The sequence below is a fragment of the Enhydra lutris genome, unplaced genomic scaffold (assembly GCF_002288905.1).
Source record: "Enhydra lutris kenyoni isolate GAN:26980312 unplaced genomic scaffold, ASM228890v2 scaffoldscaffold7, whole genome shotgun sequence".
NCBI classification, from domain to species: Eukaryota; Metazoa; Chordata; class Mammalia; order Carnivora; family Mustelidae; genus Enhydra; species Enhydra lutris.
In genome coordinates this window covers 3627632-3649935 of record NW_019154091.1, presented here as the reverse complement: position 1 = coordinate 3649935, position 22304 = coordinate 3627632, and the positions used below count along the sequence as shown (strand labels likewise).

Below are 22304 nucleotides of genomic sequence, written 5' to 3'. Positions count from 1 at the left end.
TTCTGTAGAGTTCCAGAGGGCGGGAATGAAGATGGCGGCCTCCCGGTCTCCGGCCCGGAGGAGCCGAGAGCCCGGGGTCCCACTCCTCAGTGCGCCCTCAGAGAACAGCGCCCAATTACTCCCGTCACCCTGGCCTCCGGCCGCGCTCCGAGCTGACCGAGCCTGCAACCGGTTCAAGGTAACCCCGAGCTTAGAGCTTCCTCCTCGGCTCTGTCTTTGTAGCCGGCTTCCCTGTTCTAATACCTGTAAGCTCTGCGACACTCAGATGCCCCCGATCCTTCTGTGACCCTGCGGGACCTGAGGCCACGCTGACCCCGCGTGGGCTTCAACCCGGTTAAGCCTCTGGAGCAATGTCTCTCAGCGGAACTGACTTTTAAAAGTCCTGATTTTGTGCTCCGCTGCTCCGCCGCTTGCCGGTAGCCGGCCCCTCCCACCGCGGTCTATCTTCCCCTCGCTTTGGATTCACTTCTCCGCCAGTCCTACCTTTCAGAAAGTGGTTGATTTTCTGTTTCTAGAGTTGCTGTTCTTCTCTTCGCTCTCCCGTTGGATCTGTAGGTGTCTGCAATCTTTAGATAAGCTATCTAGCTGATCTCCCGCTACCTGAAGTAGTCTCAGCCTGCTACTTCTCCGCCATCTTGACTCCTCCCCTTATTTAGATTTCTGTAATAATATACTTTTTCATGAATAATTCAATAGTGCTTTTCTCTTTAACAGTGTGGCAAGAAATTTATTAATCTTTTCCAAAAAAAATAGAAATTATGTTTTTTAATTTTTTTCTATTATACATTTGCCTCCTATTTCATTCTTTCTGCTTTTATCTTTATTTCCTTTCTTATGTGTTCTTTGGCCTAATTTTCTCTTTTCCCAACATTTTAAGAAAGAAACCTAAATTACTGATTTTCAGCTTTTCTTCTTCTCCAATATAGGCATTAGAGCTGTAATTTTCTCTATGAACACTGCTTAGCTGTATCCCATAAGTTTTGACATGTAATATTTTCATTATCAAGAGGTATTCCAGTTGCCATTCATTTTTGACTTATGCATTTTTCTAGTGATGTGTTGCTTACTCTCAAAGCATGTGGGGATTTTCAAGTTATCCCTCTGTCACTGATATCTAATTTAATTCCACAGTAGTTAGAGGATATTCTCTATGTTATGTCAGTTCTTTGTTATATGTTGAGATTTGCTTTATGTCCTGGCATATTTTGGTGAGTGTTTCAAGTGTGTTCTGCAATTGCTGGATATAATGCTGTATGGATGTCATTAATCAATGTTGTTTAATTGTGCTGTTTGAATCTTCTATGTTCTATTCAACTATTTTACCTACTAGTTACTAAGTAGTAAAATTCCCACGTATGATTATGAATTTAACTTTTTAGTTCTGTAAGCTTTTCCTTTACATATTTTGAAGCTGTGTTATTACATGCAAACCTTTTAGGATTTTTCTAGTTTATTGTCGAATTGACCTTTTTATGTAAAATCATTTTTTATCTCTAATAATGCAATATATTGAAGATTTGATGAGCAATAAGCTATGGAGCTAACATTAAAACCTTCCAAAGGACAGAAATGAGCCTCTTGCTGTCTTTTAGGACTGAGGAGATAAGGACCCACCATGTTCTCAGTAAAGGCCAAGAAACAAGAAAAAAACAGAGATGGACCATGTCTTATACAAACTGTCCCCACCATCAGCCCAGCTTAATCCATGACCAAATTGAAGTGGTCATCTCCTTTTTTTTTTAATCTAATAGCAGTACAAGGAACACTTTCTTGTAGATAAGAACATAACTGAGAGCAGAGATCAAGAAACTTGCTCTTAAAAAGCTAGATAGTAAATAATTAAGGTTTTGGGGTCCAAGAGGCAAAATTGAGACTGTTATATACTTTATATTATATAAATACTTACAAATAAAAACACTTAAAATATTAAAAAATCATTTTTAGCTCAGAGATGATTTTAAAAGAAACAAAACCTGTATCTGGCCAGATGTGGCCTACAGGCTATAGTTTATTATTTCTTGATCTAGAGCTTCTACATGTCTGGCCAGTAATAAAAATTATTGGGCATGTGGCCTGTTGAGTTATAAGAAAAGTAAACAAATTCATAACAAAGAAAGTTGTCTATACTTCAAATGCAAAATCAGAGGTGCATACCATCAAATATTATGGAAAATCAAGCAAATATGGTATCACAAAAAGAAAATAATTCTCCAACAATCAAACTCTAAGGCACAGAATATCATGATTTAACTGATAGAGAACTCAATATAGAGATTTAAATACAGAGAGTTAAATGCAGATTTAACTGATAGAGAATTCACAAAAACTCAGAAAGGCAATTCAATGAACCTGGGAATAAAATTAATGAACAGAAGTGGTTCTTTACCAGAAAGATTAAAATTATTAAAAAAAGAACCAAATAGAAATTCTGGAGCTGAAGAATTCAGTGAATGACATGAAGAATGCAATAGAGAGCATAGGTTAGGTGACAGAGCAAGTCAGATAAAAGCAAAAATAAATGACTGGGAGGAAAGGAATATAGAAATAATTCAGTTAGAAGAGGATAGAGAACTTGGACTTTTAAAAAGTGAAGAAACCCTTTGAGAGGTATCAGATTCAATCATAATAGCAAATATAAGAATAATTGGTATACCAGAAGGAGAAGAGAGGGAGAGGGGGTCAGAGAGTTTCTTTAAAGAAATAATAGCTGAGAACTTCGTAAATCAGGGGAAGGCCTTGGACATACAAGTGCACAAAGCTAATAGAACACCCTGTTATCTCAATGCAAAACAAACGAAAAAACAAACAAATCTCCTCCAAGGTACATTATAAAGAAACTGTCAAAAATCAGTAATAAAATTAAAGGAAGCCAGGGGAAGAAAAGCAACCTACAAAGGAATCCTCATTAGTCTATAAGCAGATTTCTCACAAAAATTCTACAGGCCAGGGCACCTGGGTGGCTCAGTTGTTGGGCATCTGCCTTTGGCTTGGGTCATGATCCCAGGGTCCTGGGATTGAGCCCCACATTGGGCTCCCTGCTCATTGGGAGGCCTGCTTCTCCCTCTCCCACTCTCCCTACTTGTAGTTGCTCTCGTGCTGTCTCTCTCTTAACAAAAAAAAAAAAAAAAAAAAAAAAAAAAAAAAAAATTCTACAGGCCAGGAGAGCAAGGAATGACATTTAAAGCACTGAAAGATAAAAATTATCCACTAAGAATACTTTATCTGGCAGTTATCTGCCAGGTATGAAGGAGAAATTAAGGCTTTCCCAAACAAAAACTAAAGGAGTACATCACTACCATACCTGCCTTGCAAGAAATGCTGAAAAGAAGTCTTGAAGCTGGAAAAAAAAAATGCCAATTGAGGACTCAAAAACATACTAAGGTACACAAAACTCTGGTAGAGGTGAAAAATGAATTCAGAACAGAAAAACTAACTTTATAATAGGTTGGTGGATGGTGTATTAACACCTTAACTATTGTATAAAAGATAAAGGAAAAGAGCATTAAAAATAATTATAGCTACTATAATTTGTTAGTGAATTTACAGCATAAAAAGAGGTAATTTTAACATCAAAAATATAAAAACAGAGTAAAAGTGTGGAGGCTTTATAGACAAAGATTAGTTGCTATTAGCATAAAATGGACTGTTTTATATATGATATATTTTATGTAAGCCAGAAAGAAAACACAAAGCAAAACTCTACAGTAGATTCATGAAACACAAAAAAAGACTGAGTATATTGTGATGGAAAACACCAACTTTAGAGGTAGACAGAAAGAAAAAGAAAAAAATATATAAATACAAAACAACCAGAAGGCCTATGGTAAGATGACAGTAATAAATCCTTACATATCAATAATCACTCTAAATTTGAATGAATTCAATTTAGTAATTAAAAGGTACAAAGTGACTAGATGGATTAAAAAACAAGAGCCAACTATATGCTGCCTGTAGGAGACTCATTTCAGCTCTAAAGACACACAAAGGAATGGAAGAAGAAACCAAAAGAAATGCAAGTAGAAATCAACAGAAAGTGAGATTAGCCATACTTGGGTCAGACAAATAGAATTCAAGGCAAAAAATGGTAACAAGACAAAGCCTTAAAAGGATACTTCACCTTGACCAGGTGGAATTTATTCCTGGGCTGCAAGTTTGGTTCAACATCCGCAAATCAGTGTGATACAAAACATTAATAAAAGAAAGAACAAGAACCATATGATACTCTCAATAGATGCTGAAAAAGCATTTGAGAAAGTATAGCATCCTTTCTTGATCAAAACTCTTCAAAGTGTAGGTATAGAGGATACATACCTCAATATCAAAGCCATCTATGAGAAATGCACAGCAAATATCATTCTTATTAGGGAAAAACTGAGAGCTTTTCCCCTAAGGCCAGGAACATGGCAGTGATGTCCACTATCACCACTGCCGCTCAACATAGTACTAGAAGTCCTAGCCTCAGCAGTCAGACAACAAAAAAGAAATAAAAGGCATCCAAATTGCCAAAGAAGTCAAACTCTCATTCTTTGCAGATGATATGATACTTTATGTGGAAAACCCAAAAGACTCCACTCCAAAACTGCTAGAACTCATACAGGAATTCAGCAAAGTGTCAGGATATAAAATCAATGCACAGAAATCAGTTACATTTTTATACACCAACAGCAAGATAGAAGAAAGAGAAATTAAGGAGTCGATCCCATTTACATTTGCACCCAAAACCATAAGATACCTAGGAATAAACCTAACCAAAAGCTAAAGAATATGTACTCAGAAAACTATAAAGTACTCATGAAAGAAACTAAGGAAGACACAAAGAAATGGAAAAACGTTCCATGCTCATGGATTAGAAGAACAAACATTATGAAAATGTCTATGCTACCTAAAGCAATCTACATGTTTAATTCAATCCCTATCCAAACACCATCAACTTTTTCCAAAGAAATTGAACAAATAATCCTAAAGTTTATATGGAACTAGAAAAGAACACGAATAGCCAGAGGAATGTTGAAAAAGAAACCCAAGTTGCTGGCATCACAATTCCAGACTTCAAGCTCTATTACAAAGCTGTCATCATCAAGACAGTATGGTACTTGCACAAAAACAGACACATAAACCAATGGAACAGAATATAGAACCCAGAAATGGACCCTCAACTCTATGGTCAACTAATCTTTGACAAAGCAGGAAAGAATGTCCAATGGAAAAAAGACAGTATCTTCAACAAATTATGTTGGGAAAACTGGACAGCCACATGCAGAAGAATGAAACTGGGCCATTTCCTTACACCACACACAGAAATAGACTCCTAATGGGTGAAAGACCTCAATGTGAGACAGGAATCCAACAAAATCCTTGAGGGGAACACAGGCAGCAACCTCTTTGACCTCAGCCACAGCAACTTCTTCCTAGAAACATCACCAAAAGCAAGGGAAGCAAGGGAAAAAATGAACTATTGGGACTTCATCAAGACAAAAAGCTTTGCACAGCAGAGGAAACAGTCAACAAAACCAAAAGACAACTGACAGAATGGGAGAAGATATTTGCAAATGACATATCAGATAAAGGGCTAGTATCCAATATCTAGAAAGAACTTATCAAACTCAACACCCAAAGAACAAATAATCCAGTCAAGAAATGGGCAGAGGACATGAACAGACATTTCTGCAAAGAAGACATCCATATGGCCAACAGAAACATGAAAAAGTTCCCAATATCACTTGGCTTCAAGGAAATACAAATCAAAACCACAACAAGATACCACCTCACACCAGTCAGAATGGCTAAAATTAACAACACAGGAAACAACAGATGTTGGCAAGGATGAAGACAAAGGGGAATCCTCCTACACTGTTGATGGGAATGCAAGCTGGCAGAGCCACTCTGGAAAAGAGTATGGAGGTTGTAGTCACACCAAACTGCAGGATACACTCCCTCTTTTGTCCCAAGAAGGTTTTGTTGGTGGGCAAGGCCTGAAGTCAGACCAGAAGTCTGCCCCAGCCCACTGCTGGGGTTGCAGTTGGACTGTTAGGTGTAGTTTATCTTCCCCCTTCCCAGATAAGAGCATGAGTCACTTTGAAGTGTTGCTAGCCACTGTGGGGTCTGCTGCACAATGCCACTGCTTTTGATGGTCTCCTGCCACGGGTGAATTGAATGGGGTATGTTCGTAGGAGAGTGTGGAGGCAGGGTGAGTTGTTAGCAGGCTAGGTGGAAGGTGTTCAGGATGATTTTCACAGCTGTCCATGTATCTAGGCTAGGGGACAGGGAGAGAAATGGTACCCACCAGTTCTTTCATTTCTAGAGAAGTCTTCTAAAGATCCCTGCCCTTCCAGCACACATTTTGAGATTAGTAAATAAATCTTCCTGTATACCCCAGGTGCTGTTTCTATGCTATATCTCAGTGGGGCTGTTTATTGTGCTTTCTCTTTAAGGATAAAAACTCAAGGTGGTGGGTATTTGGAAGGGCACGGATTGCATGGAGCACTGGGTGTGGTACAAAAACAATGAATACTGTTACTCTGAAAAGAAATAAAAATAAATAAATAAATAAATATAACTTAAAAAAAAAAAAAAGGATAAGAACTCAGTTTCCTGTCACCCTCTAAGTCTCTCAGATCTGAACTGCTAATTTTTTTTTTTTTTTGACAGACAGATCACAAGTAGGCAGAGAGGCAGGCAGAGAGAGAGGAGGAAGCAGGCTCCCCACTGAGCGGAGAGCCGGATGCGGATGCGGGGCTCGATCCCAGGACACGGGGATCATGACCCGAGCCGAAGGCAGAGGCTTTAACTCACTGAGCCACCCAGGTGCCCCTGAGCTGCTAATTTTTAAAAGTTCCAGGTGTTAAGCTCTACTGATTGAAAATCAGAGACATTTAACTTCATGAATTTTTAGAAAGCCAAATGTTATGGGGATTCATTTCCCAAAGCTGGTCCACCATTTTTGGGGTGCCTCATGTAAGTTCTGCTCTTCTCCCTTCTCTGTGCCTGTAATGTTACTCCCTCTAGTAGACAGTCTCACAGGTCAGTTTGGCTACCAATAGAGTCTTCACCCTTCCTACCATTTTTTGATGTAGCCTTTCCTCTATTATTAGCTGTGGAGAGTCTGTTCTTTCCATCTTTGGGTCATTTTCTGGGTTATTTACACTGATGTGGGTGTTGACTAGACATAGCTAGGGACAGGTGAGCTTTAGCTCTTACTCTGCCATCATCCCCAGAAGTAACAAAAACAGTTTGAAGTATATAGCAATAAATGTATTATTAAGAAATTTAGAAGATTTCGGGGTGCCTGAGTGGCTCAGTGGATTAAAACCTCTGCCTTCGGCTCAGGTTGTGATCCTGGGGTCCTGGGATTGAGCCCCACGTCAGGCTGTCTGTTCGGTGGGGAGCTTGCTTCCCCTCACTCTCTCTGCCTGCCTCACTCCCTACTTGTGATCTCTGTCTGTCAAATAAGTAAATGAAATCTTAAAAAAAAAATTTAGAAGTTTTCAAATACCCTAACTTTATACTTCAAGGAACTGGAAAAAGAAAGAGCAAACTGCCCAAAGTGACTAGAAGGAAGGAAATAATAAAGATGAGAGCAGAAATAAATGAAATAGAGACCAGAAAAAAACAATAGATAAGATCAACAAAATAGGGATGATTTGTTGAAAAAATAAAATTGACAAACCTTTAGCTAGACTAAGAAAAAAGACTCGGATAAAAGTAGAAATAAAAAAGGAGATAAATACAATGGATATTGCAGAAATGGTATAAGAGGCTATAATGAATAATCACATGTCAACAAATTAGATAACTTAGAAGAAATGGATAAATTCTAAAAACAGACAACCCAGAAGAGTGCATCAGGAAGGAATAGAAAATCTGAACAGACCACAAAGAGATTAAGTCAGTAATAAAAAATACCCCATGACAGTGAACCTGAGACCATAAGGCTTCACTTGTGAATTCTACCAAACATTTAAAGAAGAATTAATACAAATCCTTCTCAAACTATTCCAAAAAATAGAAGAAGAGGAAACACCACAAGGCCAGAATTACCTTGATACCAAAGCCAGTTAAGGATACTAAAAGAAAAGTATAAGCAAATATCCTGGATGAATATAAATGCAAAAATTCTCGATAAAATATGAGTAAACTAATTATTTTAGTGTCTTCCTGAATTCAAACACTGTAACCCAAATGGGATTTATCCCTGGGATATAAGCTGGTTGAAAATAGGCAAGTCGAATGTAATACATTAGTATTGATAAAAGAGATAAAAATCATATGATAATCTCAATAGATTCAGAGAATGCATTTGATAAAACATGACTTCTTTTAATTATAAAATTCCTCAAAAGATTGGGAATAGAAGGAACATACCTCAACATGATAAAGCCCACATATGATAAACCCACAGCTAATATTATACTCAGTGGAGAAAAATTAAAAGTTTTTCCACTAAGATCAAGAAAAAGACAAGGATGCTCACTCTCCCTACTCTTATTCAATGTAGTACCAGAATTCCCAATTAAAACAATTAGGCAGAACAGAGAAAAGGCATCCAAATCAGAAAAGAAGTAAAATTGTCACGATTTGGAGATGAGATGATTTTATATACAGGAAATCTCAAAAGAGTCAACTAAAAAAAATGTCAGCACTAGTCAACAATTTCAGTAAAGTTGCAGGATATACTGTACACTAAGAATGAAACATCTGAAAGAGAAAGAAAGCTACCCCACCTAGAATAGCATCAAAATCTACACCTAGGAATAAAATTAACAAAGAAAGTGAAAGATATGTACAGTGAAACCTATAAGACTTTGCTGAATGAAACTGAAAAGACACAAATGGAGAGACCCGTCCTCTGTTCATGGATTGGAAGAATTAATGTTAAAATGTCCATACTACCCTAAGCCATCTGCAGAGTCAATGCAATCCCCATTAAAATACCAATAGCATTCTTCACAGAAGCAGAACAAAAACCAAAAAACAGACAAAACAAAACAAAAGAAAACAATAAACCAGGGAGCCTGGGTGCCTTCCTCAGTTAAGCAGCTGCCTTCAGCTCAGGTCATGATCTTGGGCCTGTTACGAAGCCCTGTATTGGGTTCCCCACTCAGCGAGGAGTGTGCTTCCCTCTCTTCCTCTAACCTTCTGCTGTTTGTGCCCTGTACCCCTCAAAGAAATAAAATCTTTAACAAAAAAAAAAAAAAAAAAAGAAAAAAAGAAAAGAAAAAAGCCCTGAAATCTGTATGGAACCACAGAAGAATTCAAATAACCAACACAGTCCTGAGGAAAAAGAACAAAGCTGGAAATATCACACGTTCTGATTTCAAACTGTATTATAAATCTGTATTAACCAAAACAGTATCTTACTGGAGTGAAATAATACACATAAACAATGGAATATAATAGAAAAGCCAGAATTAAATACCTTCATGTTTGGTCAACTAATATTCAACAAGAGAACCAAGAATAACTTAATGGGGAAAGGATAGTCTCTTCAACAAATGGTGTTAGAAAAAACTGGATAAACACATGCAGAAAAATTAAATTGAACCCGTCTTACATTACTCATGAAAATTAACTCAAAATGGATCAAAGACTGAAACATAAGAGTCAGTACCATACAGGGAAAGAGCCATAAAATCAAGACAAAATAAGTTCTCCAATATAAGTAGAGTTGTAGAAGCTACTAAGGAAGCAATAGTTAATTACAATTATGAGAAGTTCTAGCAGAGGCCACACTGAGTTTAGGCTTGAAAGAAGAATAGAACTTCACCAGGGTATGAGTAAAAATGCTAAGTATATGACTCCATAAAACCAGAAGTTTGATGTGGCTAAAGCAGAGGATTGCTTGGGAAACCTGGCTAGGCATGAGGGATGTTTGGACATGAGGCTTGGAAGATCCTTGAATGGCACAGTGAAAAGTTTGGGGTTTAGTCTATAGGCAATAAGAACCTTCTGAAATGTTCAGAATAGAGAGAAGATTGATGATTCTTTATGGGCTTTAACCAATATTGACAGCAGTGAGATGGGGGAAGCAGGTGAAAATCTGAGAAAGAGAAGTCAGAACAGGAGTGCCTGGACTCCAGTAGGGCGAGTGGAGACTTGGTTTTTGTGCAAGACAAATCTGAAGGGAAGGAAGACATGAAGGGAAAAACATATTCAAGGATGAGGGATTGAGGTTTAAGATTGAATCAGGGTTTGGAGAGTGCTGCTTCTATATAGCATAATAGCAGACAACTGGAAACTCCTTGATAAGATTCAAGGTGCGAGATAGAGAATTGAGAATCCTTACCAGAGAGATAATAATGAAGTCATGAAAGTAGATGTACTGACCCAAGGAAAGAAGTGAACAAAAAGATAACACTAAGGGGAAAACTAAGGGAGATGGCTGTGTCTATCAGTGAGTGAAGCATAGGCATGGAGTATGAATATGACCCAAGACAGGTGACACCCTGGAGGTGGCAGTGCCACAGAGATGAGGTAAATGGACTGACTCTTCAGGACTCTGGAACCACATTACCCACGTTGGAATTGCTTCTTAGTTGTGTGTCAAGTAAGTCATTTGACCTCTTAGTGCCTCCATTTCCTCACCCGTAAAGTAAGGGTAATAATAATGCCAATACGATAGGGTTATTATGAAAACTAAATGAGCTAATATATGTGAAGTAATTAGAACAGTGGCTGTTACAGAGAAATGGTATATAAGTGTTAGTCATTATTAGTTTCTAAAATACTCTAAAAAAGCAAAAACAAACTATACAGTCATTCATTTAGCCAAGTACTTTTTTGCAGTCCACAATACCCAATAAATTGTATTTTTAAATTTTCATTTATGTTCTCTGGTTGCTTTGCATCAGGACTGCCTTTTTGTTTGTTTGTTTGAGTTTGTTTTTAACATTTTATTTTGCAAAGTTGCAAAAATAATAGAGTTCCCCTATACTCGTCACCTTATTTCCCCTAATATGTTATATATTTATTGAAACCAGAAAATAACCATTAATACACTATTAACTAATCACAAACCTTGTATTAATATTACCAGGGTTTTTTTTTTTTTTAACTTTTTCTTGTCCATGACCCATCCTGGATCCAACATTGCATTTAATGTTGTATCTCCTTAGTTTCTTCTAATCTAGGACAGTTCTTTGTTTTTCATGATCTTAATACACTTGAAGAGTACTGGCTAAGAGTTCAGTAGAAAGTCCTTCAATTTGGGTTTATCTAATGTTTTCTCATGATTAGGTTGAGGTTATGCCTTTTTGACAAGATCACCACAGAAATGGTGTATGCTCAGTATTATCATAACAGGGGCATGAGATGTCAATATGTCTTATTACAAGTAATATTGACTACCAGCTTTTCCACTGTGAAGATAATGGTTGCCCCACCCCCAAAAATGTGTTTTTCTCTCTGTAATTACTCTCACATAGGGAGATACTTTGAGAATATACAAATGTCCTATTTTTTTAACTATAATTCCCTCTATTAACTTTAGCATTCTTTGGTGGTTCTTGCCTGTAATAATTACTGTGATGTTTTTGACCAACAGTGATTTTGTATCTTTATCATTTCTTTTATATTTATTTTTATGCACTTATTTTCTAATTTATTAATTAAAATTCTACCATAGGGAGGAGCTATCCCTTCTCCCCCATTTATTCAGTTATTTATATCAGCATTATATTAGTATATTAGATATTTAGTCTTTAGATTTAACGCAATACTATCATTTATTTTGTTGTATATATTGTTCCCACTTTTGCCATTGGTAGCTCCTTCGGGTTTGTCCTGTGTCCTACTGATATGCTCCCCATTCAATTTCAAGGACTTCCTAACTTTCTGGCATTATGAGATATTCCAGCCTTCCCTTGTATTTTCCTGCCATGGCTCTAGAATCAAACATTTTTTTCAAGGAGCTGTGTACCTTTTATTAAACAATGGTACTTAGAAAACAAGATCTGGATCCTAGGTATGATCATTGCTCCTAGGATGTCATTCCTTCCAGGTCCAGGTAATGCCTCTTTTTCCAGCATCCTGGCCATCTTTGTGAAAGAGATGTTTCCTGGGCTTCTATATTGGAAAAAATATGGGTGAAGACAAGGACACTTTCAGATTATTTTCTTTTTGAAAATAGTAATGGAAAACCAAGACTCTGTTCTTTTTCCTTTTTTCTTCTCTAGTTCTTCAATTTGGATTCACAACTATCTTTGTGGCAGCTTTTCCCCTAGCACCACTTCTGGCCTTACTGAATAACATAATTGAAATTCGACTTGATGCCTACAAATTTGTCACACAGTGGAGGCGACCTTTAGCTTCAAGGGCCAAAGACATAGGTAAGTTGGATTTGAAATGTTTTAAAGATATTAACTGTATGGTGGATAAAGTAAAAACAAACACCAACTCTAGATTTTTACTTATGGTTTCCATGTAAGATGACTTAACTTATTCTTGCAAAAGAATAATTATGTTAGCTTTAAATAATATGAGACAAGAAGTAAAGGTGCCTATTTGGAAATTTATAATTTCTAATACTAGAGAATTTGTGCTTAAATAGATTTTTCAATTTTGTTATTTGAACTTGGAATCTAGAATTTTGATTTATTATCACTTATTTACTTTTTAAAGTAATCTTCCATTTGCTTTATTTTGCCCAAATGTTTCCCTGAGTCAGATAAAGCATAATCCAGTTTTTCTAAAGACAGAGATGGCCTTCAGTCTTTGACAGGAGAGGCTGAGTCTAATCAAATGCAGCCTCTTGAGCACTGCCTGAGATCAGAGATGATCTTTTATTTACTTCTGCATCAAATGCTTAGAACAGAACCAGCAGGCACTCAGTGTATATGGAAGAGAATTGAATATAGATGTACATGGCTCACAGTAGTCTCTAACCTCCATATGAAAGAAACCACATTCAGTGAGCACCTATCCCAGGTCAGTGCAACAGGCACTGGGCCCACCCAGGTGTCAGCACCCTTCAGGAACTCCCATTTTTGTAGTGGCTTGACAGTGGAAGTGCTCGTCTTATTGGATAATGTATTGGTGCCTTATCACTGACTAGAACTCTCTGACTTAAGTCTGATCCTGACTGACTCATTAAGTCATGAGCATTGACACTTTCCCAGAAACTCCTTCAATGCCAAGGTGTTTGCAAGTACAAATTCTTACTCTTGGTGACAAGTGTATTTAGGAATTTGAATGGACCCATGGAAAGGACTATTGAAATGAGTTACCCCAGTTGTTTTCATACTGTTATTCCTGCTGTTGTGTCTGGAACTAATATAACACTTCTCTTTGAATAGGAATTTGGTATGGAATTCTTGAAGGCATTGGAATTCTCTCGGTTATTACAAACGCATTTGTCATAGCGATAACATCTGACTTTATCCCTCGCTTGGTGTATGCTTATAAGTATGGACCTTGTGCAGGCCAAGGAGAAGCTGGACAAAAGTAAGTTTGTCATAAAACTATCATGAAATCTCCATTTCCTATGCACTGTGTGATGCTGGTACACTCAGTCAAAAGCTTCTGCATTGGAGCAACCCAGGATGAGAAGGACAGTGGTGGGGGAGGTAAAGTTATGAGGAAACTTGCAGCCAAGGAAAACACATCTTGATTGACTAAAGAGTTGGGGCTCAATACAGGTAAACTTTGGGTGAAATTAATCATTTCCCCTACCCCTAAACCTGCCCACTATGAATTCAGAAATGTACAGTATGCTAATATGTGTAAGCCAAAACAAGTAGTGCATGATATAGTATACAGTTATGCCATTTTTATAAGTTTGTAAGAGGACAGTTACAATCTGATTCCTCCTGTGACATCATATGGAGACTCTACAAATTCTGCACCAGAAATGTGCAACCATGTGATAAGTATCCTGTAGGTACTCAATAAATATTTGTGGAATAAGTAACTGAATGATTCTTTCCTGGCTATTGACCTGACCAAGGTACATATTACCTCAGGCAAATTCAATTCTGTGGCATCACCTAAGTGATCCCCAAAAGTCATGACTTTCTGGGTATTTCTGGTCAGGTAAAGTCCAAGCAAAATTATAACACATCCCCTAGATTTCGTTTCTATATCCTTTTTAATAGGAGAAAAAAATCTTCCTTGGCTAAAGTAAAAATAATCCAGTTCTAATTGTGGAATTTAGATGTCTGTAAGTTAGAGTAGAGTATGTTTTGGGAGACTTTTCAATGTCCCAGAAATCATCCCACATGGGCTATGACTACTCGCACAGGCAGCCCTGCTTCCTGGTTTACCAGTCAGGACGAAACTAATCCATATAACTACTGTAGTTAGGTTAGCCCCAAGGAATAAAGTGCTACCAAATCAAGTCAACCAAATTCATGTACCCCTGGCCTAGGTCCAATTTCATTATTAATCTTACTTTGCTCTAAGGCATGGATGGTTGAAAGCAGTAAAGCTTACAATCCAGCTATTTGAAGAGGCTTCTATAAAGTTCTTTACTGTAATAACCATGTGGCCATTAGACACTAATTATCTAGCAACTTCAAGTGAACCATCCCATTTTAAGAGACTTAAAGACATACTATATTACTCATGTAGTCTTTCTAATTTTAACTGTTGCCAACATCCTCTGTTTGAGCCTAGAAAAGCTTGCCTTTGTTTAAACCACTTTCCCTTTTGTTTTGCATTTGATTCTCAAAACAACCCAGGACTGGGACGTGCAGTATTACCCTCACTTTGAGGAGCAGAAAGAGACTGAGAGGTTAAATCCAGAATCACAAGGTGGAATAACTGATGGAAGCCACATGAAGGCAAAGCCTAGACTCATACAGTTCTTGCCATCCTGAACCACACAGCCCTGGGGGCCATTGCTACATAATGTTTATCTAGCTTATCCAACAGGAGAAAATTCCCTGGGGGTTTAAGTCCCAGTGTTATTTAAATTCTTCCTGGACCACAAATGTAATGAAACCTGTTTTGGTTTGTGGGGAAAACCCAAAACCCGAAAATAATATGGGAACATTTACGTGCAGTTGATAGTGAATCAAAGCTTTAGAATGTTGACAGCTTATTAGATTTAAGACAATGTTCATGGAGACCTAAGAGTCTTCTTGACTTAGGTTTATTGGGCTCCCCTGGGCTATTTTTTATATATCATCTTTCACATAAGAGCCTTCTGCCACTTTGAATATTTATAGGTCTACCTTCTATCTTCTAATCCATTGGTCATTTTTATTGTTTGCAAATAGTTGCTTTGGTATAAGTTTCTTCATGAATCTTATGTTCTGCCCCACCAACTACTTTATTATCCTTTTTAAGGTTTGTTTGTTGTTGTTGTTGTTGTTGTTGTTTTTCCAATTCGGAAATGCTTTAGAAATTAACTCATATAGGAGCAGCATTGTCAAATTTTAGAATGTTACAGGCTTTTGAGATAGCATGTGCATAGTGAAATTATACTTATTATTATTTAATTCACCCATAGAAATGCCCTATTTCAATTGAGGCTGACTCTAAATCAAAAGTGCTCCAACCAAACCAACCTCCAAAACTCCTTAACTATTTATTGTGGGCAATAGCTAAGATTCTACCACAGTGAAAAGACTTTGAGAAATGCCCAGGCAGTTCAGTATTAGCAGTCCCTCTTCTTCCCTGATTATGGAAAGGATATGGAAGGAAGACTTATGCAGTGAATAACTGTGTATATATGTCCTACGTCCATGTGTGATGCTTTGTACACAGGAGCACAGAACCAAACACACATTTTCAAGCTGGATTTATAACTGACATTACATGAATATGCTTAAGAAATAGTTCAAAGATACATCCTCTTTATTTCGAAAGGAGAGTGTTGTCCATGAGACTGATATTTTACTTAAATTTAGATTTTTCCTCAATTGAGTTTTTGGACAGAGCAGCCACTAAGCCACAGTTTTAATCTCAATAAAACTGCAGGGCTGCTTTGGGTAGTAAGAAAGAGTGCAGGAGGCTTGTGAATATTTCATTTCAATGTTGGGCCTGTTTTCTGCAAGTTTCCAGAGCACCTTTCATCTCTCACTGTTTGGCTCCTGAGAAGACTCTGCTATATTCTATAGTTCACAAAAACTGTCTTCCTCTCTATGACAGCTAATAATCATCAAAGCACTCATTTGCTTTCATGTCATGTTCTAGGCAGTTCAAAGATGAGGAAGACATTATTCCAAATTACCCTTCTAAGGAGTGGTAGGGGAGACCTACGGCCAGTTGGATTAAAGCATATTACACACCCACTGACCATGTGTTTCACCCATGAGTGACTTGACAAATGGGTCCTTCTGCTTGGTTCATTTTTTTAAGGCCCTGATAAAACCTCAGTGATTTGTCTTGATCAAGACAACACACAGAACTTATGTCCTCTCAGAACTACCTGTGTGTCATCGTTTTGGTTTGGTGTTCAGCAGCTTGGAATAATCATGCCAGACAAGTTAATGAAGAGAATTTAAAAGCTATGATTTATTCATTAAATCAATAATTATTTATTGACCTTCTGCAAGGTACAAGAAATAAAATTAATAGTAGCCACTCACCTTTAATTAAGATCTTGCTATATGCTAGACACTCTATCACTCACTTTACATGTATCCTTTCATTTAATCCCCACAATGACCCTATGAGTTAGGCACGTCTGTTGTTTAATGAAGTTACATAACTTGCCAAATTTGCATGGCTAGAAAGTAGAAGACATACAGTTTGACCCTCAAACCCAAGTTTTTAGTATCGTAATATACTGACTCCTCATACAGAATAGAAGATGTGTCCTCAAGAAGCTTATTAGCTGTGGGATATGTAGGTAATAATTTTATTCCTGGTCCATTCTTAAGGCCATGATAGAATCTCTGATACTTTAGTTTTCCTCAACTGAAATCAGTTGAATTTGATATTTAGTGGATTCCTACACTACACAAAACATAAAAATACTTATGACACCTGTTCAGCTCTAAAAACTAAAGGAGAAGACCTCCAACCATGCAGGCACCTCAAGCACAAGCTGTATAGTAATGGTGCAGTTAGGTACAGCAGCACCATACAGAAGAGGGAATGAGTCTTTTTCTGGTGGGATTAGGACATCTCCCCAGAAGGAGTGCCATTTTAGTTGCTCATTGAAAAATGAGCACTATTTCCACTTAGAAAGAAATGAAGAGAAAATAGAAAAGATAACCTGAACAGAGGCATGAAAGCATGGTATATGCAGGGAATGTAGCTTAGCATGACTGTAGCAAGGGATGTGATTTGGAGGGGGAGGGTCATAGAAACACCAGTCACACTTGAGGGATTATGACAGAGTATAGATATTCATTAATAAAGGAATGTGTTTGTGTGTGTATGTGTGTTTACATCATCAAGGAAAGAAACAGTGATTTGCCTATTAATCATGCAATGCTGTCTTTCACCTATTTCACTGAAGTATTGATTGGGGTAGTGATGTTCTGGATGATGATTCTGAACAAGAAGAATGGAATAAAAGAATGACTTGTTCCTGATTCCACATACCCAGAGTTTTTCAGTATATCCTAACTTGAGTGCTTATGGTAAAGCTAAAGGCATTTACAAGTGCAAGAGCTTCTAGGAAGAGCTTCTAGGAATTGGATGCAGAGGTGATCAGAGAACTAATTATAGAAGTCTCTTTCTCTTTTAGGTGCATGGTTGGCTATGTAAATGCCAGCTTATCTGTGTTTCGAATTTCTGACTTTGAGAACCGATCTGAGCCTGAGTCTGATGGCAGTGAGTTTTCGGGGACTCCTCTCAAGTATTGCAGGTGAGTATGGCACTCTTAGCCAAACCTGGGCTGGCTCTGCCATGGGGAGGTTTTGCTCAGACAGCTCTTTCTGACTGAGTGGGTTTAAAGCAGTGGTTCTCAACCTTGATCATGCATTAAAATCCACTGGAGAATTTTAAAATCTCCTCTTGACCAGGCTGTGACCTAAAAAATTAAAACAGAATCTCTGGGATAGAAGGCAGACATCCAGATCCAGAGAGCCATATAAGAGTAAACCAAAGAGACCTATACCGAGACTTTATAAAAAGAATATTAAAAGCAATAAGAGAAAAACAACTTGTTATATACAAGGGGAACCCTCCCCTCAATAAAACTACCAGATTTCTCAGTAGAAGTTTTATAGGCCAGAGGAAGTGGCATGAACTATTCAAAGTGCTAAAAGGAAAAAAAAAAACAACAAAACAGCAACCTGCCAACCAAGAATATTCTGCCCAGGAACAATGTCCTTCAAAATTGAAGGAGAGTTGAAGAGTTTTCCAGACAAGCAAAAGCTAAAGGAGTTCATCACTATTTGACCAGCCTAACAAGAAATGTTAAAGGGACTTCTTTAAGTTAAAATGAAGGAGGCACTAATTAGTAACAAGAAAACAGATGAAAGTATAAATTGCACTGGTATGTATATAGAAAAGAAGTGGGAATGATCACTTACAAAGTTAGTATGAGATTAAAAAACAAAAGTAGAAAAAATCATTATAACCACAATAATTATTTGAGGGACACACAAAATATGGACATTGTGACATAAAAACAAAATGGAGGGAGAGTAGGGGCACCTGGGTGGCTCAGTGGGTTAAGCCTTTGCCTTTGCCTCAGGTCATGATCTCAGGGTCCTGAAATCGAGCCCCACATTGGGCTCTCTACTCAGAGGGGATCCTGCTTCCCCCTCTGTCTCTGCCTGCCTCTCTGCCTACTTGTGATCTCTCTCTCTCTGTCAAATAAATACAAATAAAATCTTTTTTAAAATGGAGGGAGAGTAAAGATATAGAGAATAAAGATATAGAGCTTCGGAATGTGATGAAACTTAAATAATTATCAACTTAGATTATTAGTTGTTATAGGTTAGATTAACCACAAAGCAAAAAACCTACAGTAGAGATACAAAAGAGAAAGGAATCTAAGCCCACCACTAAAGAAAGCCATCAAATCATAAAGGAAGAGAGGAAGAAAAAAAACCGGAACTACAAAACAGCCAGAAAATAATTTTAAAATGGCAGTAAGTAATACATGTCAGTAACTACTTTGAATATAAACAAAATAAATTTTTCAGTCAAAAGACATAGAGTGGCTGAATGTATAAAAAATCAAGACTGATCTATTTGCTACCTATGAGACTCACTTCTGATGTAAGGATATAAATAGACTGAAAGTTAAGGGATTGAAAAAGATATTCCATGCAAATAAAAACCTAGGAAAGCTGGGATACCTATATGTCTCCTTTAAATATAGACTTTTTTAAGAAAAGAATATAATAGACAAGATCATTATATAATGATAAAGAGGTCAGTCAATCCAACAAGATTTCTCAACATACCCAACACAGGGGCACCTGGTATATAAAACAAATATTAATAGACCTAAGGGAGAAATAGATAGCAATACACTAATAGTAGAGAACTTTAATACCCCACTTACATCAATGAATAAATCACCCAGACAGAAATTCAATAAAATAATATTGGCCTATACAGCATGTTATAGATTTATACAGAACATTTCATCCAAAAGCAACAGAATACATACTTCTCAAGTGCACATAAAACATTCTCCAGAATACAAATCAAAACCACATAAGATAACACTTCACACCAGTCAGAAACGCCAAAATCAACAAGTCAGGAAACAACAAATGTTAGCAAGGATGTGGAGAAAGGGAAACCTTCTTACACTATTGGTGGGAAGGCAAGTTGGTGCAGCCACTCTGAAAAACCATATGAAGGCTCCTCAAAAAGTAAGAAATATAGCTACCCTACAATCCAGCAATTGCACTACTAAGTATTTACCCAAAGGATACAAACATAGTAATTTGAGGAGAACCTGCACCCCAGTGTTTATAGCCTCAATGTCCACAATAGCCAAACTATGGAAAAAGCCCAGATGTCCACCAACAGATGAATGGATAAAGAAGATGTGTGTGTGTGTGTGTGTGTGTGTGTGTGTGTGTATATATATATACACACACACACACACATCCACACACACACACACACACATACATACATACATACACAATGGAATTTTTCTCAGCCATCAAAAAATGAAATCTTACCATTTGCAGCAATGTGGATGGAACTAGAGGGTATTATGCTAACTAAAATAGATGAATCAGAAAGACAACTATATGATCTCATATGTGGAATTTAAGAAACAAAAGGGTATCATTAGAGAAGGGGGGGAGTAAAATAAGATGAAATCAGAGAGGGAGACAAACTATAAGAGAATCCTAACTATGGGAAACAAACTGAGGGTTGCTGGTGGAGGGGAGGAGGCGGGGGATGGGGTAACTGGGTGATAGGCATTAAGGAGGGCACTTGATATAATGACCACTGGGTGTTATATGCAACTGATTAATCACTAAACTCTGACTCTGAAGCTAAAATACATTGTTAACTATATTGAATTTAAATTAAAAAGAGAAACATTCTCCAGGATAGATCATTAAAACAAATCTTAATAAATTTAAGATTGAAATCACATGAAGCATCTTTTCTGACTCTGGTGGTATAAAATGAGAAATTACAAAAAGAAAACTGGAAAGATTCACAAGTATGTGGAGACTAAACATATTACTGAACATCTAGTGGGTCAAAAGGGAAATAAGACATAGCTTGAGACATTTGGAAATAGAAATACAGCATAACAAAACATATGGGATAAAGCAGTCCTAAGAGGGAAGTTCATAGCAATAAGCGTCTATCTCAAGAAACAAGAAAAATCTCAACCTAACTTTATAGCTCAAAGAACAAAAATAAACAAAAAGAACAAATGAAGTTAGTAGAAGGAAAAAAGTAACAAATATCAGAGCAGAAATAAGACTAAAAACAAATAGAAAAGATCAATGAAACTAGGAGGTGGTTGTTTGAAAAGATAAATTGACAAACCTTTAGCTAGACTCTCCAAGAAAAAAGATTCAAATGAATGAGAAATGAAAGAAGATGCTTTATAACTGACACCACAGAAGAACAAAGGATTGTAAAAGACTATTGAACAATTATATACCAACCTAGAAGAATGGATAAATTCCTTGAAACATACAAATTACCAGGACCAAATCAGGAAGAAACAGGAAATTGGAACACACCAATTACTAGTAAAGAGATTGAATCGGCAATCAAAAACCTCCCAACAGGGGCTCCTGGTGCTTAGTCGGTTAAACCTCTGACTCTTGATTTCCGCTCAGGGCATGATCTCAGAGAGGAATCCCAAGTGGGCCTCCGAACTGGGCATGGAATTTGCTTAAGATTTTCTCTCTCCCTCTGCCTCTCCCTTTCTAAACGAACAAACAAAAACTCCCAAGAAACCAAAGTCCAGGACCAGACAGCTTCACTGGTGGGTTCTACTACCACACATTCAAAGAATTGATACCAATTTTCCTCAGAATCTTCCAAATAATAGAAGAGTGAATACCTCCAAACTCATTTTACATTATCCTAACTCCAAAACCAGACAAAGACACCACAAGAAAAAAAAAATCACAGCCTAATATCCTTGGTGATGTTACTTACAAGAGTAAGGATGAATCTTAGTAGCGTGCTTGTAAAAGAAAAAAAAAAAAAACCAATCCTCAGAAGACTATGTACAGTATAATATCCTTTCTAGAAAGTTCAAAACCAAAACTAAACAGTATAATATTCAGACAAATGAATATTGATACAAACTTTTGTTAATAATAACAATGAAATTCAGAATAAGGAAAGCAAGGGGATGAGGAGAAGGAGGAGAATGGGGGTAAGGTATAAATTCCTGATAAGGTTTTAATTCTTGTGTTACATGGTAGATATATGAGAGTTCATCATATTAAGTATTAAATAAATATAAAGGTTAGAGAAAAGAACATGAATGGATCAATGAGATTTGTTTAAAAAAATTAAATATGATTAGGCCAATTCTGTGTACCTGAGGTTGAAAATAATGTTATATGGAAATGCAAAGGATGAAGAATAGTCACAATGCTTTTGGAAAATAAAGTGGAGATTTACCTTACATTAGAATTAGTATAAAATTATAATAATCACTATAGTGGTATCACTGGATCAAACAAATAGAAAATGGAATAGTTTTGAGAACTTAAAAATTTCACATTAAAGATATAATCACAAAATAACACATACAATATGATTTCATTTATATAGAGTTCAAAGCAGACAAAACTAAGCACTGTTTTATTAAGGAACACTTGTGTAAGTAGTGTAACTATAGAGAAAAGCAGAAAATTAAATAGCAGTTAACTTTCGAGTGTCTGGGATTGCTAGTGAGGCATTTCTAAGTTATTGTCTCCTGTTAATATGGTTAAGACACATGTTCTGTGTCT

At 37.0% G+C, this 22304-nt stretch overlaps 1 protein-coding gene across 1 annotated transcript in view; it reads left to right on the top strand.

The window, feature by feature from the left end:
• The window catches only part of LOC111142315 (anoctamin 4), a 238137-nt gene that overhangs the window by 205817 nt on the left and 10016 nt on the right, over positions 1-22304 (top strand). Inside the window, exons 22-24 of the mRNA XM_022495363.1 lie at positions 12171-12323; positions 13290-13437; positions 17636-17755. Coding sequence (XP_022351071.1) covers positions 12171-12323; positions 13290-13437; positions 17636-17755 — 421 coding nt within the window. The remainder of the gene's footprint in view (positions 1-12170; positions 12324-13289; positions 13438-17635; positions 17756-22304) is intronic.